At 37.8% G+C, this 23,529-nt stretch overlaps 1 protein-coding gene across 2 annotated transcripts in view; it reads left to right on the forward strand.

Annotated features, from left to right (window-relative positions):
* Nucleotides 1-23,529, forward strand: part of DTWD2 (DTW domain containing 2) — a 97,290-nt gene that overhangs the window by 14,426 nt on the left and 59,335 nt on the right. For both annotated transcript variants that reach the window (XM_058169348.1, XM_058169346.1), the window contains exons 2-4: nucleotides 11,638-11,728; nucleotides 17,805-17,899; nucleotides 23,306-23,495. In XM_058169348.1, the coding sequence (XP_058025331.1) occupies nucleotides 11,638-11,728; nucleotides 17,805-17,899; nucleotides 23,306-23,495 (376 nt within the window). The remainder of the gene's footprint in view (nucleotides 1-11,637; nucleotides 11,729-17,804; nucleotides 17,900-23,305; nucleotides 23,496-23,529) is intronic.

A 23,529-nucleotide genomic window follows, 5' to 3' on the forward strand; every position in this document is an offset into this window, starting at 1 on the left:
TCTGGACCACTTCCTCTTATACACTTCACAGTTGCCAATCGCAGCCTGGCAGTTCACTAGATAGGACCTGCCCACCCTCAGGTTGATTCCCAACCCAGACACTGGTGAACCTGTGTTAATCTTGTCATGCTGAGCTTATCCTGTCACACTCAGAGAAACTTGTCACAGTGAGAGTGTCAACTGTGCTGATGCAACCACACTAGGAAGTTCTGTGGTGTCTGCTGTTGGCAATTGCAAATGCAGTTGGCATGATAAGCAACAGTGGGATACATGAACAGGAAGCAGCAGTAGCTTCATTAACATTTAGACATATCCGAGTCAAAGGATATACCATATGTGCTATATACAAGTACAATGAAGGCTACACTCACCTGTCAGTGGTTTAAATTGAGTCTTATGGACCTCTGTGGTTGGAGTTGTCTGGGAGAGTATTGTAAAATACACTTTGTTCAGCTCTGGAGGGGCAGTGGCACAAAACCCTGCATCTGGTGCGGAGTAGGTGTGATAAACCATGTCTCACTGCGTCAGGGCTGAGAGTAGAGCTGAGGAGCTTTCAGAGTATTAACAACATTGCATAACATAAATTAAAACCTTTCCTATGTGATATTGCAGAAAAAGAAAATTGAAAGCTGCCAGGGTGGAACATGGAATGTCACAAGTGTGAATGTGCAAAAATTCAACATGGTGAAAGGAAAAGCGAATTGGCTGAACATGGACATATTCAATATCAGCAAACTGATCTGGCCTAGAATTAGACACTTTCAGATAAAAAAAACATAGTGTTTATTACTCAGGATACATACAGAAAAAAATTAAAGATGTTTTTAGTCATTTCTTCTCTCTGTCATTTGACCTGAGAAAACAGCATTAGGTCTGCTGGTCAAAATGTGTGTGTGTGTGTGTGTGTGTGTGTGTGTGTGTGTGTGTGTGTGTGTGTGTAAAAATTGCCTCAGATACCCACATTAGCATTTGATGGAAGCAAAAATAGTGACTGTTCAGATTTTTGTAGCTCTAAATAATAAATCCCTAGAATTTATTTCAACTGGAATATTGCAAGCCTTCACTGATAATGTAAAAGAGCTGGATCATTTCATTCCTCTGGTCCATCTGTCTCTCTCTGGTTTGCACCACATGTGTAGATCACAAAATTTATGAATTTTAGTTTGAATTATTGTTCTGTACTGTGCTTTAAACTCATGTTTTTATTAAAATCTTTAAATATCTTTCAAAGATAGTAACTTGTATGAAAATTTGAACATAGAGTTTTAGATTGAACTGCAGAGGGCAGTGGTGCATTTCTGTAATGTATTTTTGTGCTTTGAAATTTTGCAGACACTTTATTCCGTTTCATTTGTACATTTTATAAAAATTCTTAATACTTTTTAATTTATTTTATAGTTGTCACAACTGATGTAGTCAAACTCATTAGATCTTCAATTTATATATTCTGTGTTGTATAATGCCATAGAGAATATTGCATCAGAAACAATAAAAGCCAAACACAGAGCTTTATATACTTTTTTTAAAAAAAAATCAGAATATTTTCAAATGAGTCTATGTAGGATTGTGCACAAAACAAGTTCTGAATTTGATACATGAAATGTGTCAAAAAGAAACCCATCATGCATTGTAATTTCTGCTAAACTATAGAGAATAAGGAACGTGGCGTTGATGGAAATATGCAGGAACCATTAGCTAGGCAAAAGTGGCTGAAAGACATTTTAAGTTTAGAACAGCAAAATAATATTCAGCCTCCCAGAGTTTCTTAGACAGTGAGATGGATGGCTTATAAATTTAATAAATAAATAAATAAAATATTCAGCAGTGGCTCTGACAAAAGACTGAAGTAAATTCATTGAACTGTATGATAGAGGAAGAGGTACATTACAACCAGTTTTACAAGATTCTGTTATTATAGCTAATCTCAGTAAAAGTAGTTTTATCCTTCACTTCTGATTTGTCTACCTAGTGGGCTAACATAAGCTGTTTCAGAATGAGAGCAATTTGGCAGAAAGAAAATGAGGAATGTTTTAGGGATTCAGCCACAACAAAAATGAAATATTCTGTAGTGAGTTTATAAGGTAAAAAAGACTAACATGGCTTACCCCGGTTTGTTTGCCTTTCTCAATAGCTCCTAGCAGTACATACATTACATCACTGCTCCAGATTTTCCTAGGAGCTTTCCTTCCTTCCCTCCATTCCATTTCTCCTCAGCCTCCGTTATTTATGTCTCAGCATCATATGTCCTACAATTCTTCCCCACTTCCCACCATGCCCCTCATTTTCCCAGGGCTGTTCTGTATATGGAGCAGTAAATCTTTTAAAATGTCCATATGAAATATCCTTTTCCATTTTTCAGTTTGCAGTTTTTCCACTTGGAGTTCAGTTCCATTTTCCAACATGCTGACTGGGAAGTTCACACATCTCAAAACTGGCAAGCTTGAAAAACACTGATCTACACCCTTTTCAACTGGGTTTCAAGCCAGGTTTTAGGGCTGTGTTTCATTACAGTTTGGATTCATCTGGTTGACCTAAGTTATGGATAATGTATCAATCCTGGTTGGGTAACTTCCACTACCCTAGTTATGCAATTGAGGTGCATGAAGAGGGATACTGCTATGCTTCAAGGGGATAGTGTAGCAATAAAAGTTTACACTTGTCCTTAGCACCCAACTTCATGAGTAAGACTTATGCCTGGCTATCTATGGAACAGCATCTCTAGTTGCCACCAAAATCTTCCATTTGACAATAGCCACTTCATTTCTCTGGCCCTGAGCAAGTGATTGATTCCACACTTGAAATCCACATGGCCCAGAGAAAATGACCACTTCCTTTGCCCATCTAGAGACCATCATGTTTATGTAATGACTTCCTCTACCTATGGAACCTCTGACTACCAACGCATCAGATTTAGTCTTTACAAAAGCGAGCCACTCACACCCAATCAGCCCACCACTACCGCACACAGAACTTTGTTACCTAGTTACCTATGGGCGGGCCTACCCTTGAGTGTGGAAAGAGAGAAGCAATCTGCCATAACCTTTTCTATTTAATGTGCACTCAACCTTGTTCCTAGTTGTATAGTCAATGTCCTTTTCCTTCCTATTATTCTTTTGCCATGAGAAAGAAGGAATTATTCCTCTTCTAGACTTGTACAATGCTCTTTCTTGTAAATAGATCCAAGGTCTCCTTCAAAACATCTCTGGAATTTACTTTTTCATATTCTCAATTATCCGAATTCTAACCATAAAGAATTAAAAATAGGTATTCACCTCAGAGGAGCTTTATTTCCCTCAAACAGAACAGAGTACCTGTGTCTTTCTCCTAGAAACAATAGAGATATATCTAAAATATCTTACCCCTTTATTCTCAAACTAACTAGTCCAGTTTATGTGCATAAACATAAATAAAACAAGATAATTGTAAGAAATTAAATTAAATTTCATTTTAGAAACAGAAGTGAAATTGCAATATTTTAAAAAAATCTCTAAAGAATAAAATGGGGGAACTGTTTATTTCATTGAACACAAAAAATCATGCTGATAGCACAGGAATTTGTTTAATTTCACATGCTAACAATGCAAGTATAAAATAGAACTGTTTGTCAAATTAATTTTTTTGAATAAATTAATAATTGCTTTTTAAGATTTTATAGTTCTAATTATGTTGATTTGGGAATAAGTTCCATTGAACAATTTGGATTTACTCCAAGTAAATATGAACATGCATGCAGAGCTGTTTCCAGGGTGTTTCCCTTAAGATAGTTATTGGCAGGAATTATAAACAACTGATTAGGATTCTCTTCATACTTTTTCTGGGATTTGGCAAAAAACGGAAAGAGAAAAGAGTCCCCTTCCAAAGATAAAAACTACATTCAAAATGAATCCTCTGATTTTCTTGTATCTTAATTTACTGGATCTCCAGGAGTTGAAAGAGATTTTTAAAAAATCAAATCTTTAGAAAACAAAGGCAGCTTTTTTGGCATGAAAGTATTGGCTTGGTAACTGATAAGTTTAATAGAGTTGGCATCTAGCATTTCTTAATTTTTTCCTTAAAATCTTATGAAGGACTAATCAAGCCTTTATCCAATCAAACTAAGGTGTAATTCATGAAATCTCAGAATTCCTAGCCAGCATAGATTCACACCTAAGCTGAGAGAATTCAGTTGCAGACCAGAATCAACCTGAAGCAACTTCCAGTTCACAACGGCAGTCTTACCTGTGGCAATTCTAAGCCAGGAAACTTTTTTCAGGTCTATGGCTCAACTTTCAAATGAAATTTGATTATTTCAGATAAAGGCCCATTTCCAGTGTGGATTACTACAGGTTCGCCCTGGATCAGGCGAATTGGTAGCATCAGCAGCGGGAGGCTCCGCCCGGACAGAAGCGTCACACGCGCACAAGAGAGAACCAGTAGCAAACTAAACTGAAACCCACTACTGCCCATCTCCCTTTCTTTGTGATTCAAAATGAATTGTGTGTGTGTTTAATTCTCCATGTTCTCAAACAGGGTAAATAATGTATTGTTTTATTTAAAATAATTATTTAAAATTAATTTTTATTTAAAATTAAAACAAGTTTAAATAAAAGGATACCTCTTTGAAAACATGAAAACACACACACTCATGTGCACGCACGCACGCACACATACACATACAGATAACAGATAATATTGTTGCTCTATCTTTCTGATTTGAAGCAAAAGTATGTAATTGCTTCAACATAAAATATGTAATTGCTAACAACATAAATACTTATTTTGGAAATGTTTAATATTTATGAGTGTGTGTTTGTGTGTGTGTGTTCCAGAATAAGTGTAGAATAGGTTTAGCTTCTATTTCCACACTTCTCTAATTATGTTAATATTAGTAGTTACTCTACAGTGATGGAACTGGGTGAATAATCACAATGAGGTTCCCAGAATTAGTCCCAAGGGTTTTGTCACAAGTTCAAGGATATATGCTTTATTCAGAACATTTCTAACTAGTACTCACTACATGTCCTACAAAAGTCGTAGACTGCTGCAAACAGAAAGCAAGGGAATTATAAGTCTGAGAACTTTTTTTAGCATGCTGTAAATCTTCTACCAATAATTGAGTCAGAGCTAAAGGGCAGCAATTTAGACAGAAAGTAGCAAAGACTGTTCAGAGAGAGGTTGCTTGCCCTCATAAATAATGCCAGTGCTGCAAGCTGTTAGCCTTGAGAAGTTTGGAGGTAGGAATGCTGAGGGAAGTCCAAGATCATCTTTGGGTCAAGCACCAAAGAATTTCACAGAAGGCAGTCCAAACTGATGGTCCAATTGCACGGCAAAAAAACCTGGGGAATTTAAAGTAGGCTATCAGAGCACAGATCAGGAAGCAAGAGAATTATTTCCAGTTTGGAGGGTAGAAACAGAGCAAACTGTTACATAACCTGAGTTCTTGGCTTTGCTTAATAGATGAATGAATACTTCCTTTTCTTGAGGAGCTGTGCCAATAGCTTTTCATGGTAGTATAATTTAGGGCTTGGAACTCTTCCAAGAAGAGGCCCTGACACTTTACTGTCAGAATCAGTGGCCATGGAACCAGACACATCCATTACCAGTGGCCTATCAGCTTCTTGAACTACTGACTTGGAATCTGCTAGGTTGTCTCCTTCAGACTTAGAATCAGAGGAGTCTGTAGTATTAAGTCTCATAATTACAGGTAGTCCTTGCCTTACAAGCATTTGTTTAGTGACCATTCGAAGTTACGACACGGAAAAAAATGACATGAGCGTTTTTCAAACTTACAACTGTTGCAGCATCTGCATGGTCACATGATCAAAATTCAGATGCTTGGCAACTGGCCAATTTGTGATAGTTGCAGTGTCCTGGAGTCATATGATCACCTTTTCTGATCTTCTAACAAGCAGAGTCAGTGGGGCAGCCAGCTTCACTTAACAACCATGTTACTAATTTAACAACTGCAGTGATTCACTTAACAACTGTGGCAAGAATGGTTGTAAAGTGGGCAAACTCACTTAACAGCTGTCTTGCTTAGCAACAGAAATGTTGGGCTCAATTGTGTCTGTAAGTCGCAGCTGTAATGTAGCAACTCAAACAAAACTAAGTTTTCCTTTCCTCCATTGAGTGTGAATATCAACCTGTTACGAAATATTGCTGTTTTAAGTCCCTTATACATGAATGTATTCCTTTGCCCATTTCTTCCTACCTAAACTTCAGTGACACCCCAAAATCTGAATTTTTCAATTGTTATGTTCCATGAATTCAGATTGTTGTTGGGATTGAAAATCATGGCAGTGTGACAGCTGTTTTGGAGATATATAAAGTCATGTAAAATGAATTGGTAATGTCAGGCTAGGTATCAACAAGGGAAAAGTTGCAGTAAAAGTAAACATTTTTTTGACTGTTTAAAAGCAAATCGCTTTCATGCTAATGTGTTTATCTCCTATCCTTGAATCAAAAGGACAGTGCAATGGCATAAATTGTGCTATAAAAATTGTTGCTGCCCTTGTAAAATTTAATGCCAGGCTGTTTCAGGATAGTAATATCCTATTATTCTTTCCCCAGGCTAAATACCCCAGACTATTCCCCCCCACTCCCATCCATTATCATCTCTTGGAGAAAAAACCAATTATTAGTCACCCTCTTGAACTTATGCAAAAGTATAAGGTTGGAAGTTCAAGCCTTAATTGTTATTTATTTTTCTGTAATTTCTATTATTTCTGTATGTTTCTTTTGAAGGAACAATAAAACAGTTTCATAGATACTGCCATTAAGAGTTTGTACAGATCCCTGCAAGTTGCTATTTTTTATAATACTGACCTGTCTTATTCCAATTGCGTTAATTCAGATGATCTACTAATCTCCTGTCAGAGAAATAGAAGATCAATATATTGATGGCTGAATGCCTGAATGAGGGGCTGATTTGGAATACAAAGCCAAGCTGAAGCAGAGTGCTTTTGTGCTTCTGGGTCTTTCTTTCTTAATGCCAAACATGCCCATGATTTTATATTTTTTTTGAGTGGGTGTGAAGCAAAATATATTTTTTCTTTCCTATTTGTGTGTGCGTGTGTCATGCACGTTGCCTCTTTTATGATCAAACCCCTGTGTCAGCTTTGGAAGCCGTACTAGGCCGAAGGCTTCTGTTGTGCCTCGCCCGCCCTCCTCTCCTCAGCCGGGCCCCTCCCATCTCCTGCTATCTGAGCCAGAGACTGATAGTGAAGAAGAATGGCCTGGCATGCCTCCAGCCCGCAGCCCTGGCACCATACCCGGACAGAATGAGCAAACAAACCTCCCTCCTACAGCGTGTGAGCAAGAAGCCAGCCACGTGCAGAAGTGCCGGCAGCAGAGCAGGAGGACGGAAAGACACAGTGGACGGATCCCCACTGTTGTGTCTCGCCCAATCTCACCACAGTTGGGGCCTGCTTATCTGCTTCCGAACATGGAGGAATGTTCTAGTATGCCTCCCGGCCCCAGCCCTGGCTCCATGCCCAGACAGGCTGAAGAGGAGGAAATATCTCCAGCCCCCAGCTCTGGCTCCATGCCCAGGCAAACGGAGCAACTAGACCCCTCCCCCTCCTCCACAGCATGTGAGCCTGAGGAAGGTCAATTACCAACAGCTGCCGATTGGAGTGACCCTCGCGTCAGAAGATTTGATAGGCGGAGGCAACAGAAGGAAGGGAGGGGCAGGCCTGGATAAGTGCTGAGTCATGGAGCCACACCCCATGGCCTATATAAAGGATCTGCTTTCTGGCATTCTCTGAGTCAGGCAAAGTCTAAACATATCTTGCTGAAGTCACTTTCTGATCTCCTGCCTGCCCTGGGGACTTTGCTAGGACTTTGGCAGAGCTGCAGAGGCACGCCTGATTCGGATTTCCCTGACCCGGCCGTCAGCGGAGGAGTGGGACACGACACCCACTTCCGGAGAATGGAGAGGCGACGTCAGCAAAAGGAAGGGAGGGGTAGGCCTGGATAAGTGCTGAGTCATGGAGCCACACCCCATGGCCTATATAAAGGATCTGCTTTTTGGCATTCCTTGAATCAAGCAAAGTCTTATCTGGTTGCTGAAGTCACACCTTGGATTCCTGCCTGCCCTGAGAACTCTGACAGGAATTTGGCAAAGCTGCAGAGGCTTCGTGGCCACGCTTCATACAGATTTCCCAGACCTGGCCGTCAGAGGAGGAGTGGGACACGACAGCTTCCATACGCTGCCACAATTCTCCTCTGTGGGAAAGGAGGGGAGGAGGGTGGTAGTGCAAGGGATGATTAGACATAACAAAAATTTTCAAGGTCAAGGTCAGGCTGGGTTCACATCTGGAGAAGGAGTGGCTGGAGTGATGCTTCGACATGGGATGGTTGGGGATTGGAGCATGTGACCGGCAGAGGGGTCATGAGGGTGGAGATTTTGGGGTTTGTATTACTGAGGGAGGAACCGGAATCCCCAGTTTCGGTTTTCATCCAACTGTGCTAGTTTACCTATGCTAGTAAAAGAACTTTGAAAGATGTTGGTTTCAGAGTCTTTTCTGCAGGAGGGGTTTTCTGGAATGCTGACATCCTATTTATCTGGTGCTGGCTGCTAGAGGAAACCTAAGAAAGAAACAGAATGCGCTTCTTCCAATAGCCAATACCCAGATAAGTAGGAATCAGCATTAGATAAAAATCAAGATGAAATAATACCCTAATCAAGAAACCATGAAGGAGAAAGCCACAACCTTACCAGCAGGGCAATACCACTGTATATATAAATGGCAAATAATCTTCAATCTCCTTTGCACTGATGTTGTTTCCTAGCCTGGTAATGAAACATCTTCATAAAAAACAACCAAGCTCAGAGAGCACCAAGAACCCAACAGTGATTTTATTACTGTTGGTAATAAAGGGTAAAGTATCTAATGTTCTGCCTCAGAGGGTTCTGGCATGAGGGAACCTCTCCTAGGAGTGTAGGATGGACTTCAGCCGGACGAAGTCATAGGCATTCAGGCACTTGAGGCTGATCCAGCCAAAAATAATGCAGAAGCAGCTGCATTCACAGTCAGGGGATAAGGAACAGGAGCTGGGGCATCTGGTCAATCCACGGGCATACCATGTGTTAGAGTGAGCACAGATGCTCTGCAAGTCTCCTTGACTGGCAAGGGCATTCTTAGTCTTAATGACTAACTGACATAGAATCTACTTAAGAGCCACCATTGGCCAAACTTTTCTTTCTCAAACATTTTTATTAAGAATTAAGTAAAACCAATACTAACTGCAAATAAATAAATAAATATATATATATTTATATATATGATAAAAACCAGTACAAACAAGAAAAAATATATAAGAAAATACAAAAAAAAGGGGGGGGGAGGAGGTGTGAAAAAGAAAAAGGAAAAATAAAATAAAATAAATTACTTCCCTCTTCATCTCAGCAGGTAAAAAACCAACATTAGGATGTTTTTTTAGGATGCAACCATTGGGTTTTTTTTGTTTTGTTTTTTGCTGTTGTTTTTTTTTTTACATTTATATCCCGCCCTTCTCCGAAGACTCAGGGCGGCTTACAGTGTATAAGGCAATAGTCTCATTCCATTTGTATATTTTTACAAAGTCAACTTATTGCCCCCCCAACAATCTGGGTCCTCATTTTACCTACCTTATAAAGGATGGAAGGCTGAGTCAACCTTGGGCCGGGCTTGAACCTGCAGTAATTGCAGGCTACTGTGTTCTAATAACAGGCTCTAACAGCCTGAGCTATTCCGGCCCATCTGAGCTATTCCGGCCCATTGTAACGGTAACCTGGTTGCCAAGCAATCAGATCATGATCGTGTAACTGTAGGGGTATTGCAACAGTCAGAAATCTGAGGACCCATTATAAATACCATTTGTCCAGCACCTTCATAGCATCTGAACAAGAGAGGACTACCAATATATATATATTTAAAACATGCTATTTTAAACAATTAAATATCCATTATTATAACTTTGGAACTGATTGTTATTTCTATGTTACACAGACTATATTATTATTATTATTATTATTATTATTATTATTATTATTATTATTATTATTATTATTATTATTATTATTATTATTATTTATTCGATTTTTATACCGCCCTTCTCCCGAAGGACTCAGGGCGGTGTTCAGCCAAAAGTAAAAACAGACGATACAATATACAATTTAAAATACAAATTAAAAAACTTATTTTATAATTGGCCTAAAAAACTTTAAAATATATAAAACTAAAACCCCATTAAAATTAATATTAAAAATTTTAAAATCGATAAAATTTAAGCCAGCCCCGCGCGAATGAAAAGATGTGTCTTCAGTTCGCGGCGGAAGGTCCGAAGGTCAGGTATTTGGCGTAAACCCGGGGGAAGCTCGTTCCAGAGTGTGGGAGCCCCCACAGAGAAGGACCTTCCCCTGGGGGCCGCCAGCCGACATTGCTTGGCGGACGGCACCCTGAGAAGTCCCTCTCTGTGAGAGCGTACGGGTCAGTGGGAGGCATGCGGTAACAGCAGGCGGTCCTGTAAGTACCCAGGCCCTAAGCCATGGAGTGCTTTGAAGGTAGTAACCAAAACCTTAAAGTGCACTCGAAAGGCCACAGGTAGCCAGTGCAGTCTGCGCAGGAGCGGTGTTACGTGGGAGCTACGTGTAGCTCCCTCTATCACCCGCGCAGCTGCATTCTGGACTAACTGAAGCCTCCGAGTGCACCTCAAGGGGAGCCCCATGTAGAGAGCATTACAATAATCCAAGCAAGAGGTAACGAGCGCATGAGTGACTGTGCACAAGGCATCCCGATCAAGGAAGGGACGCAACTGCCGAACCAGGCGAACCTGGTGGAAGGCCCTCCTGGAGACGGCCGTCAAATGATCTTCAAATGACAGCCGTTCATCCAGGAGGACACCTAGGTTGCGCACCCTATCCTTTGGGGCCAATAACTCGCCTCCAACAGTCAGCCGCGGCTGCAGCTGACTGAATCGGGGTGCCGGCATCCATAGCCACTCCGTCTTGGAGGGATTAAGCTTGAGCCTGTTTCTCCCCATCCAGACCCATACGGCTTCCAAACACCGGGACAGCACTTCGACAACTTCACTGGGGTGGCCCAATAATAGCCCAGTGCAGTAGCCCTCAAATTACAACAGTTCATTTAGTGACCATTTGAAGTTACAACAGCACTGAAAAAAGTGACTTATGATTGTTTTTCACACTTACAACCATTGCATCATCTCTGTGGCCACATGATTAAAATCCAAATGCTTGGCAACTGCCTCACATTTATGACGGCTGCATTGTCTTGCGGTCATGTGATCACCTTTTGTGACCTTTGGATAAGCAAAGCCAATGGGGAAGCCAGATTCACGAAACAACCGTGTTACTAACTTAACAACTTCAGTAATTCGCTTAACAACTGTGGCAAGAAAGGTCGTAAAATGGGGCAAAACTCACTTAACAGATGGCTCACTTAGCAACAGAAATGTTGGTCGTACTTTAAGGACTGCCTGTATAATTTAATTCCCATATTCCCAATTTTGTTATTTAATCTTTTTGAATGTTCCCCATCTCTTTTCCTAAATAAATATTCTGTGACTCAGGAAAAAATGAATTATTATGATATAATAAATAAAATTGCATAATACTTTCTTAACTATTCTGTTTTATTTTTTTCTTAAATATAGTCGTCCTCAAAAGGTGTGCTTGTGCCCATTCTTGCCAGTTCATCCTTTGAAAGTCTCCACTTGTTTGTACATTATCCAGCATCCGGCAGAGGTGAGTAATGTTAATGGAAGCAACAAATTCAACTAGCCATTTGTTTATCAGCAAAAGGATGATGCAAGTGAAAACTAAACCATGACAAATTTTATCAGTAAAACTAACTTGTTTCCTTTATTTTTTTCAAATTTCCTGTAACCTCCTGATTTATGGTATATATACACAATACAGACTTGAAGGAATATAATCAATTGAAAATGCATGTAATGGAAATAAGTAATAATATGCAAAACATGGACTGTAATAATAAAAAAAAATAGGTAAAACAAATTAGAGGAAAATACTTAACATAGCTAGAACTATATCAGTATCATTTATTCTCTATATCATTCTGCCCTTACAAATCATCCTTAGTGCCTTCATGTCCATAAATGAGTAGCTTTATATATTGCTTTAATTCTTTAAACTTCTCTTCTCCCTCTAATAATTTTGTCAGTTACTAAAAACCTTAATTTTCTCATTTCAATCTATTCATTCTTTCTTCATAGGTTTATTTTCTTCTGGTCCTCATTCATTCTACAGTATATGATCATATTTCAACTCACTTTTATGTTCAGACTACATTCAATACTCTTCCTGTTCTATCCCACACTACTTTTTAGTATCTTATTGTTATGGCATTTATTCAGCTTATTATTACTTTTCTCTTTTCTCTGACATACCCACTATCATTTTCATATAACGTATCAGTATAGGCAGCTATATAACCTTGCTCATATACAATGAAAAAATGTATGAAGAACATTGGGGTATGGAAGATGGAAACTAATCAAGGAGAGAACCAATCTAGAACTAAGGAGAGATTTTCTGACAGTTAGAACACTTAATCAGTGGCAGACTTGCCTTCAGAAATTGTGGGTGCTCCAACACTTGAGGTTTTTAAGAAGAGATTGGACAACCATTTGTCTGAAATGGAATATGATTACCTTCTTGAGCAGGAGGTTGGACTACTAGACCTCCAAGATCCCTTCCAATTCTTTTATTCTGATTATCATTCTTGTGACATGTAGTCACTCTCCAACACAACTGAAGTTGTTACAATGCAGGAAGACAAGAATTAGAGGGAAATTTACTAATATATATTACTGCAGAGACACGTGATAAACTTCTATGGAGAATTAGCAAAATTTATATATGTTGCACATCCAAAGAATGGACTTTGCAATAAAAATATATTTTATTTAGTCAGCAAGAATATAATCTTTGGGCATTGTGTGTAATAGAATGGTATACTGTTTTTGTTTTTCCACTCCTACAAAATTGATGAGAACTACAATATAGATGGCATTATTTCTTATAAACCTGCAGCCCCTTGTTCCCTACCCAATTCATTGGCAAGCTCCAGATGAACACTAGGCATATTTATTACATGAGGGAGAAGAGATATAGCCTATTTGCCTGTTTGTTCACCTTGACTTATATTTTGCCTGTGTGGAGTTTATATATTGTGTGAGATGAGCTGTAAGATTATTGAATGCTCAATCTCTTTTCCACGTAAATTGATTCCAATCTCAGTTGAAGAGTAATAACAGTGAGAGAACTATGTGTCCATCTGGTTTCAAACACTTAGAGGCACGTAGTTGGTTACTGTGAAAAGCAGACTACAATGATCCTGCAGGAATGCCTCTTTTAATATTAAATTGCTTTGCATCACAAATTCTTTAACTGCAGATAATGAAAAATTATGTAGCAGCAACATTTATTTTGTTCCCTTTCTTTTGGTCTGATGGAAAAGGAATTAATTGTTTCGGATTTTATTCTGGTATAAAATTCTACCAATTTTTTTGTATGTGATAGAAACTATGGAGCCCTTGATGGTGTAGTCTACATTCCTTGAAATGCTTCATTTTGCTTTCTCTGCTTGTTAAGTATAAATTCTGATGGAGCAATGCCAGTGCAAATTGGGAGCTGACCATTGGCAGAATTGTTATTCCATCATTTCAGCTCTATTTTCATTTCTGTTACTGATGTTGAAGAGTTGTTGGCTGAAGCCATAGAACTACTTGGCCATGGTACTCTTCATGGTAAGGTAAAGATTTCCCCTGTCCAGTTGTGTCCAATTCTAGGGGATTGGTGCTCAAGTCCATTTCTTAGCCGAGGCAGTCAAAATTATCCAAATTGACCCTTTTTGTGGTCACGTGGCCAGCATAACTGTATGCCGAGGGGCACGGAATGCAACAACCTTCCTATCAAAGCAGTACCTACCAAATTTTTCGGACTATAAGATGCACTTCCCCTCACCAAAAGTGGGTGGAAATGTCTGTGCATCTTATAGAGTGTTGCCAAAGAGTATGCTGCTAAAGCCCCACCCACCCACCAGCCCCAAGCATTTGGCCTCTGCCTCCCAGCAATTTACCTCCTTGCAGCAAACAGCCTAGTCAACTTCAGCACAGCCTGATTTAGCACAAGCAGCTGATTGGCGGTTGGATCTGCCTCCCGGAATACCACCAATCAGCTGTTCCAGGCTGCGGGGATTTCTGGCACATATCAGTGCTGGCACCACCTATCATCGCCTCCACATGCCCCATTTTTGGCCTCCGTGGTCCTGTTCTTGGCCTCCATGCACTCCATTTTTGGCCTCCATGTGTCCTGTTTTTGGCCCATTCCAGGTGGTGGGGATAGGCAGCAGTGGCGGCAATCATCGCTGCCTGAAACTGGCTGAAAACAGAATGCACGGCGAAAATGGGGCATGAGGAGGCAGTGACAGGGGTGATGGGAAGCACCGGTGCTGATGGGTGGTGGCGATTTCCCGCAGCCTGGAAAAGCTGATCGGCAGTATTCTGGGAGGCCAATCCAACCGCCAATCAGCTGCTCGTGCTAAATCAGGCTGTGTTGAAGCTGACCACGCTCTTTGCTGTTTGCTGCAAGGAGGCAAATTGCTGGGAGGCAGAGGCGGATTTTTTTTCTCTCTCAAAAGCTAGGTGTGTCTTCTAGACTGGAAAGTCTTATAGTCCTAAAAATACGGTATTTATTTACTCACATTTACATGCTTTCAAACTTCTAGGTGGATAGGAGGTGGGGCAAGTAACGGGAGCCTACCCCATTGCGAAGTATTCTAGTCTCAAACCTGAGCTGTCAACTTTCCAACCCAGGTTAACTGCTAAGCTATTGTACCCCCTATTTTTCATGGTAGTAGAATATTTTGTATACTTTCTTCTTTCTGTCTTAAAATATTTCACTCATATTTTGGGTTTGACTAAAAGAGATTGTTATTTATTTTATCTAATTAATCTGGAGTTAAATATTTTTGGGGAAGGCTTATTTTTGGGGAGGGCTTACTTTCGAGTGGGGCTTATTTTTCTCACATGACCTCAAAAGCTCGATTGGGCTTATTATCAGGGGATGTCTTATTTTCGGGGAAACAGGGTACTAATAATTAATTCAGTTCCCAAAAAATATTTACATAATAAAATATATAAGCATTATATATATTTAAGCATTATAAATGCTTTATATATATAATATAAGCATTATACTTAGAATAAATAGAATAATATATTAATACTAGAATTATTAGAAAATGTTTAACTTAATCATGTATATCACGGATGAGGTCTGTTGTGACCCTGATAGCTTAAACAAGCTAAATTAGTGTGCTAAGATTTGTAAGCAAATCTTTTCTAACTTACTGAAGCAGCTCTTGGGACTTTGAGCCAAAGGTATTGTCCCAGTAATGGGATGAGAACAGCCCTCATTGATCAAATGACATCCTAATTGCAAACAGTTCCATTGTATTCCTCTGTCACTAGCTTTGAATCCAAGGACAAGGAAATGCTTTCAAGGCACTGCAAGATGTTTCAGAAATAGTGACATATAGCTGCCTGTGCATGAAAGGACAATCTGATCTCTTACTGGAAAGGATTTTTGGCTTGCCCAGTTCCTAGCAGCAAACTGGCATAATTTGAAAAAGAAAGCCAAATGCAGCATTGCCAACACATAACATTAGGCTTGTGGAAGGTAACAGATATTTGCCACTTTGATGAGCACAGAAACGGGACGGTGGAAGGGGAGGGAGATGCTAACAAATGTACAGTATAGAAGTAAGAAGGGGTGTGTATCCAACCATAGACCTGAGAGTATGAATTATTGATGGAGTACTGATGGGCTGACAGTTCTGTCTTTAACTATTAGTTGCAAATGACAAGTGCTAATTAGCTGCTAGTTGAAATGGAAAAGCTCTTTTTCTGGAAGAGCCCCAAATATCTGTGAGGTTTTTGAAATTCTGGTTTATTTTAGAAGTTTTAAATAGTTATACTTTTCTTTTAATGGCACAGGTGTTCATATTATCAAAATTCCTTACATTGATTGTTCCTCTATTACAACAATTAAAAAACCAGGACCGGAGCCAGCATTCAGATTTTTCTTTTAAGTACCATAGGTACACATGCTGGAAATAATACAAATGAGATACCTAGAGACACATAGACTGTTATGCTAAAAACTATATCGGAGACAGAATTTGCCTATTTTGCCTCATTTTGAAAACTGGGCTTATGGAACATTCTACATCTGGTTGTTTGCCACACTACAAGATGTATTTCATCAAAATTTTGCATTATTTGGTAAATTAAAAAAAACCAAGAGAGAAAATATGTACAAATCAAACTTCCAATTTTATACTCAGCTTTCCCAAATACTGGATACTATTTGATTATCATTATGTACCATCAGGTTACTATCAATTTTTATTACTATACAGTTGGATTTTCTGCAGGAGGATCTATACCAAACCTCATCCTTCAGATCTCCCAATGGTGCACCCATTGCCACCTACCATGCTAACTACCGTAATTTGTTTGTTTATTCATTTATTTGTCATATTTGAGAACCATTCATCTCTTTCACAGTGGAATTCTGGGTGCTGTACAATAAAAGATTAACAAGCATAAAAACTGTATTAAATTTAAAAGAGGCAAGCGATGTTAAAAGTTGATTAAAATCAGGGAGGGCTTTCAGCCCCTTTTCAACCTCCAAGCAAAGGTGGAGAGTCATGTTTTTATGCCTTTACAGAAGACCAGAAGAGTGCTCACCTCACCTCAGGAGGAAGTGTTTTCCACAGGGTGGGGGCAATGGCAGAGACAGTTCTCTTGCTAACCCAGCCAGTTGGAATTCTTTGGCTGATGGCATGCAGCACATACTCACTGACCTGGTACAACAGGATGATGTAATGGGATGAAGATAGTTTCATAGGTAATCTGGTCCTATGCCATATAGTCTTTAAAGGTCAGACCCAACACCTTGAATTGGATGGCACCCAATACATGCAACATTCTTTGGGCATCCAAGATTGCCCATGCTGCTACATTTTTTTTTACAAGCTGAAGCTTTTGGATACTTTTCAAAGGTAGCCCCACGTAGAGCACATTGCAGTAGTCTAGACAGCAGATGACCGAGTAGAGAGTCTCCCTATCTAGGAAAGGTATAACTGGTGCACAACACAAATTGAGGAAAGACCCTCCTAGCCAGGACTGCCACACGCACTTTGTGAGTCTAGGAGGACTCAGATTATTCCACAGGTCTGTCGGTGGGGTTGGGGGACTCTTACCACAGCCTCTCATTTACCAGGGTTCAACTGAAGTTCAGTTGAATCCAGGCCTCTACGGCCACCAAGCAATGCAAAAGAACACCCACAGCATCACTCACATCATCCAGGATGGAAATGTATAACTGAGTGTCATCAGCATCCTGGTGATACCACAATCCATGGTGAGAGATGATCTTGCTCAGTGGTTTATGCTGATGTTAAAAAGAAGTGTTAAATATCGAGCCCTGGCAAAGCAGGGGCTGAGAGCTGGACCTCTGGTTCCCTATCAACATAGATTGGGACCAACCTCAGAGAAAGGAATTGAACCAGCATAGAACTGTGTCACACATACCCAACTCCCCAAGTGAGCCCAAAATGGTTGATGGTATCAAAAGGCACTGAGACTTTTAATTCAGTATATAATTATATTGTTCATTCCCAACCAGGGCTTTGTTTATGTGCATGTTTTATCTAGGCATTCTCATGTTTCTAAATGGAAAACAATTACAATATTAAATCATATGTTATTATATTCAATTTTAACTGCAGGAAAGTAGAGTGTTACGAACAGTACCTCTTCTAACTGCTTGTCTTCCTGAAGACAAATGTAAAGTCTTGATTGGACGACGCTTCTGTGAAGACAGGTGAATATCACTATTAAAATAAATTTTTAAAATCTTTTCTTTGAGAAAAATAATAAAGCAATATTATTTTAGATTTGTAGTTCAGTGTTTTATACTGCACATATCAGAATGAACCTTAAAAACTTTAATATTGCAAAATGCTTAAACAACAATAAAAATTATAAATGACAATAGTTTCTGTATTTTCAAAATGTACCTTTCTTATTTTTCCACATCCTAATTAACTTTACCTTATGAATTATTTTAGACTGGTTTTTATTTAGTTCATTTCCAATAAATCCAAGTTAGTCTCATCTGATTTCTCTTCAATATTTCTATTATATTGAATTCAGCAACCATATTAATGTTGGTTTCCTATTTGTAACATTCTAATCTTTACATTTTACATCATATTTATCCTTTATTCTGCATTGTATTATCCTACAAAATCTTCTATGAAGTACTGAAGAAACTTGTCTTTTTCTTTCTAGAAGTTTGGTGCACATAGTTGAGAATAAATAAATAGTAATTGGCATTAGTCATTTCTCCAGAGTATCTCATACTCTTTTAACTGACAGTGTCTCATGTACTCATTACTTTTTCTTATAACAGGCAGTATGCCTTTCTACATCTCTTGCTGCAATCTAAATTTGAAGATAATATTGTATCTTGTCCTATTTGAACATTTCTGAGTCTCAGGTTGGCTACTGAATGAATTAAATTCAAGACCAGATTGTAATGTCTCCTGATTAAGCAGGATTTATCTTTAGCAGCTCACTCCACAAGAATCTATCAGTTATTCTCACTAGATATTTTTCCGTTGTTTTCTGTCCCCCGCCCCCAATAGGCTTTTCGTAGCTCAGGATATGTAATTTTCTAACTTTTAGTTAGCATACACTAATCCTGGCTTTTTGATGAGCAGCCCAGTCACCAAAGCTATGTTCATGGTAATCTGGTCTTCATTTTTTTAAAATTCCATTTCATTTCTAGACATTATAATCACAGTAATACTCTAGCTATATCCTACTTTTATTCAATTACTCACACTTCCTAGTCAGTAACTAAAGAGAGAATTGCCATTTTTGGCTTTTCATCTTCCTGAATTATGACAGGTTTAAGGATGTTTGTGCATGGGATGGAGATAATAAATGTGATGCTACTAGAAAAATAAAATTAGGTATTTTTTAAAGTATCAGGAAAATTAAATAAAAAGTACCTCAACTCTATGTGGTAGTTCAGCAACATAAAATGTACCCAGAGATCAGATTTTTAGCTCAATAACTTGTATGCTTTTGCTGAATATATCTTGGCAGGAATCTGTTCAAGTTAACATTACTAGATTCAAAAACTGCTATGTTCCTTTCTATATTATCTTTGTATTGTCATATTTAATTTAATGAGTGCCATAAATAAACAAAGTATAACTTTGTTTAATAACCTACAAGTAAATGTGTGTTCTATTATTTATTTTGAACACTGTTTCAAATAATGAAAGCTCCTATTTGGGAATCTATTTTCTTTTTAAGTTTATAATTAATTTTGCAACCCAATCTTTCATCATAATTATTGTTTCATTTGAGAAAAAGATAATGTAATACTTATTCTAAAATAAATACTATCAATGAATTTTAAAAAGAGTCATTTTATCAGGGAGTAATTATCTTTTTTGAGGTTCTAAAATGATTTTGTTTTTGGTAAAGCAATCTTTTCTGTTGAGTTCATGTTTTGAATTTTTTTAAAAAAAGACTCTTGATACCTTGAATTTTGAGAGTGAAAAAGTTACAGCCTGATTGAAATGGCAGATACTACTGCAGTTGTTTTAGAACGTAATAGTATTTTACTTAGAAGAAGTAGAATTATTTGTATATAAATATAGTGAATACAACATAAATGCATATGGCATAACTAAATGTTAAATTGGAATAATCCAGACAAAAAATACTGTTGTGCTTAGATGTTGCCCACTTTAAAAAAGGACTTTCCTTTTTCTTAGTTGAGACTAGGCCTCTATTTTCCAACCCTTTTAACAAATACCAGTATCTCAATACTAAAAATTATGTACAGTAATTGTGCATAGATAAAAAAACTAACATCATAAAAAATCATCACTCTTAGAACAGGTGATGTAAAGAGAATGAACAACTATAGAGTTTACTTCTCTTACATTACAGGGGTGTCAAACCGACGCCCCGCAGGTTGAATGCATCATATGCAGGCCATGCCCACCGCGATTCTGCAGAGGCAAAAAAAACATTGCAATATGTCACGTGATGTGATCAAGTTTGACACCCGTGTCTTCCAAAGGACAGTGACATCAGGAATAGAAGGTGCAAAAAGGGAAAAAAAACAGTACAATGGAAACTTTGATTTAATAGAGCCTTATTTAAGATACAATGGACTGAATTGCCATTTTTATAACTTCTGAGTAGCTTGGATGAGGTAGGTGCGTGGCTGGGTGGGTAGATGATAGACAGACAGACAGACAGATAGATGCATGTATTCATTTTCCACATTATTATGATTATGATGATCATCATCGTCATATGATATATGTTGCTTCTATGACATGCATGTGTGTTTAAATCTCTTTTGATACCTGACCCATTAAAACTAATACACTTTTTTTATTAGAACAAAACACTGCTCACACTTCTGTGTCTTGTGTGTTGTGCCCTTGTTGTTTCTTTTTTGGCACTTTCTTTTGTTTGTATGATTTTCTTATTCACTCCCTGGATATAAATTTTCTTTTTAAAAGAAAATTTATGGGTATGGGCTGTATTAGTATATATTAGAATGAATACTAATATATATATATATATATATATATATGTTTTCTGAGGTTTTCTCGGCTGTTTGTATGTAGGTCTTTGGTTATTCGGGTTTTCTCCCGTGTAAAATTGGAAGTGTCTTGGCGACGTTTCGACGACAATGGCATTGCTCCCAGAAGCACAAAGCTGAAGCCTGAAGATGACGAATGAGACTTCGTCGAAACGTCGCCAAGACACTTCCAATTTTACGCAGGAGAAAACCCGAATAACCAAAGACCTATATATATATATATATATAAGTTAGTATAAATACTAATTTATTTATTATTCCTTCTTTTTAACTCATTGCTGAATAAATGTGCTTGTAAAGTTGTGGTGCTTGCGTGTAGTAATTGACTCTCATGGGGAGATATGGCCGAGCAGAAGCAAGCAGTAGGTGCAGAGTCAAATGGCCTCTGAGGAACAGAAGGCTTCTTGTAGAGTCTCTCATGCTCAGTGAAGAAATTAATAAGAAAAGTACCATATGCTGGATTCTTAAAAGCAATTAGTAACAATAGGTCACTCGGTAAATGGCAGTTGGCACATCTGTTATATCTTTTACTATCTCAATACCCAGTTGAGTTTCTCTTAGAAATGGCTTTCCAAGAAATTAATCTAAAAGAGAAGGTGTAGTATTGATCAGCTCTCTCTGTATAGGATATGTCTCCAATCCTAATTTAACTTCCTTTTTAAATTTGTAATTATAATTGCTTTTTTTAAAATGTAAGACAAAGAAGAGCTGGGTAGACCATACCATACATACAAAGAGCATGCAGTGAAGGGCTATACCTTGGGGAAGGTATGGCGTCTTTTTATACCTTCAGAAGCATTAGCGTAGTACCGAATTCTGGCCCCTTGGCCCATGCCTTCCTTTGGCAGTGCAGCAAGGAACAGGGAGGTTGAGTGCTTAGCAACAGAGGGACTGGGTGCTTAGCAACACAGATACCAGGCTCGGAGTTTTACAGAAAAACAAGATAACAGAAGTGAGATCACTGGTAGCAAAGCAATTCTTACAGAACCAAAACAGCAAGTTAAACCAATTCTACTGACGCTACTATTATGTCCTACTAATTCTACCTATTATACTATTATTATGTCCCTACATTGACTATACTAATTTCTACTTGAACAGAGGAATAGCCATGTAAATCTGTGGCAGCAAAAACTAAAACTAAAAACTATAAACTTTGAAACAATAAAACTATTCTATTCTATTCTATAACATATTCCTCATGCTAAAAGTTTTGTGAACACAAATCAGTCAGCTTCATACAATGCTAGAAGGTTATTCTCATTTGACAATTGTATTCAAACATGAATGTAGAGGAAAACAAAAAGTGAACAGTGAAATATATGAGAAAAAAGTGTTGAAAGTACAAATTATGATAATTACATCGAAAGTTAAATGAGTGTTGAATAAATACAAAAACCATTCACAATCTTTTATTAAATATAATACAAACATACTGGCAGCACTTGACAATTCAACTTTGCATAGATCTGTAATAATTTGAGTGAAGTCCACTGTTCTTACATTTAACATTTATGTGGCTGAGGTTTACAGCAACTCCCCACTTCTCCCAGAAATGTTACATTACTTTGGTCTTATGACCTATTTATTTATTAGATTTATTACATTTATTTATTAGATTTATTTAGATTTGCTCAATGTAATCCATAATAGTGAGGCTCCAATTAGTTCTTCAGATGTAATACTTGATAAAAAATGCAAACATCCTTTTGGAAGTTAATAGAAATTTATAAATAGGTAATTCCATTCAACTGAATGAAGAATACAAATGATTTTTGGGAGGTTCATAAGCAAATATCAGTCTCAGTTGGTAGGGAGGATCAGCTTGTAAGTAGGGTCAGACCTGCTATATACTTTAATGAACAGATTGGTGGGAACAAGATGAGAGTATGGAGAAAGTATTAGGTGTCTCAGAAATTCAGGAATGATTGAGAACGTGGACTTTTTGGTGAATACATTAGAAAAAGATATATCTTGAATAAATGGGTTCAACCATAAATTAATTCATATGAACAAAGAAATGTCTTAACACACGACTGATTTCATGGTTTCAGAGGGGATGACTGATTTTGAATGTGGAAGAGATAGTTGTTTGGGCATTGCTTGGGATGAATCTTGAGAAAAAATGGATATGGAAGAAAAGGAAGCAAATGAGACTAGAATGAAGGAAAAATGATATGAAGAAATATATCAGATGAGTTTCTAGGAACTAATTTTAACTATTTTTCTTTTTCTTTCCTCATGGCTTTACTTGTTACTTACTATTTCTTAATCATTTTCTATGCTTTCCATTACACTGTTTACTTTAAAATGACATGAAGGGTATAGACACTAGAAAGTGTATTATTATTTCCAAATGATTACCAATAAAACTGTCTGGATATGTTCAGGTAGTCACCAGGAGTCAAGTTTAAATTGTGGATATCTTTATTTTTAATTATAAAAACATTATTCCTAACTAGCATAATATTCCATGTTTAGAAGGTAGATATTTTGGTTAGTGGGATAGCTATTTTAGAAAAGATAGGTTAGTTATATTTACTTGCCTTAAAATTATTAAAACCATTTTTTTAAAAAAAATGTTTATAGGTACCCTGAATTAGCATCCATATGCAAAAGTTCAAATACCTTAATACTGTATCCTGGAGCTGGAGCAACAAATTTGGAAGAAATGGATTTGAGTTCCACTAATTCCTATACGATCGTAATCATTGATGGAACATGGAGTCAAGCAAAAGATATATTTTTAAAGAATCCCCTTTTTCAAATGCCCAAGCAGGTAAGATTTAGAATTCTTATGATTACAGTTCGTT

This window comes from Ahaetulla prasina, chromosome 2, assembly GCF_028640845.1.
Source record: "Ahaetulla prasina isolate Xishuangbanna chromosome 2, ASM2864084v1, whole genome shotgun sequence".
In the NCBI taxonomy this organism is placed as follows: Eukaryota; Metazoa; Chordata; class Lepidosauria; order Squamata; family Colubridae; genus Ahaetulla; species Ahaetulla prasina.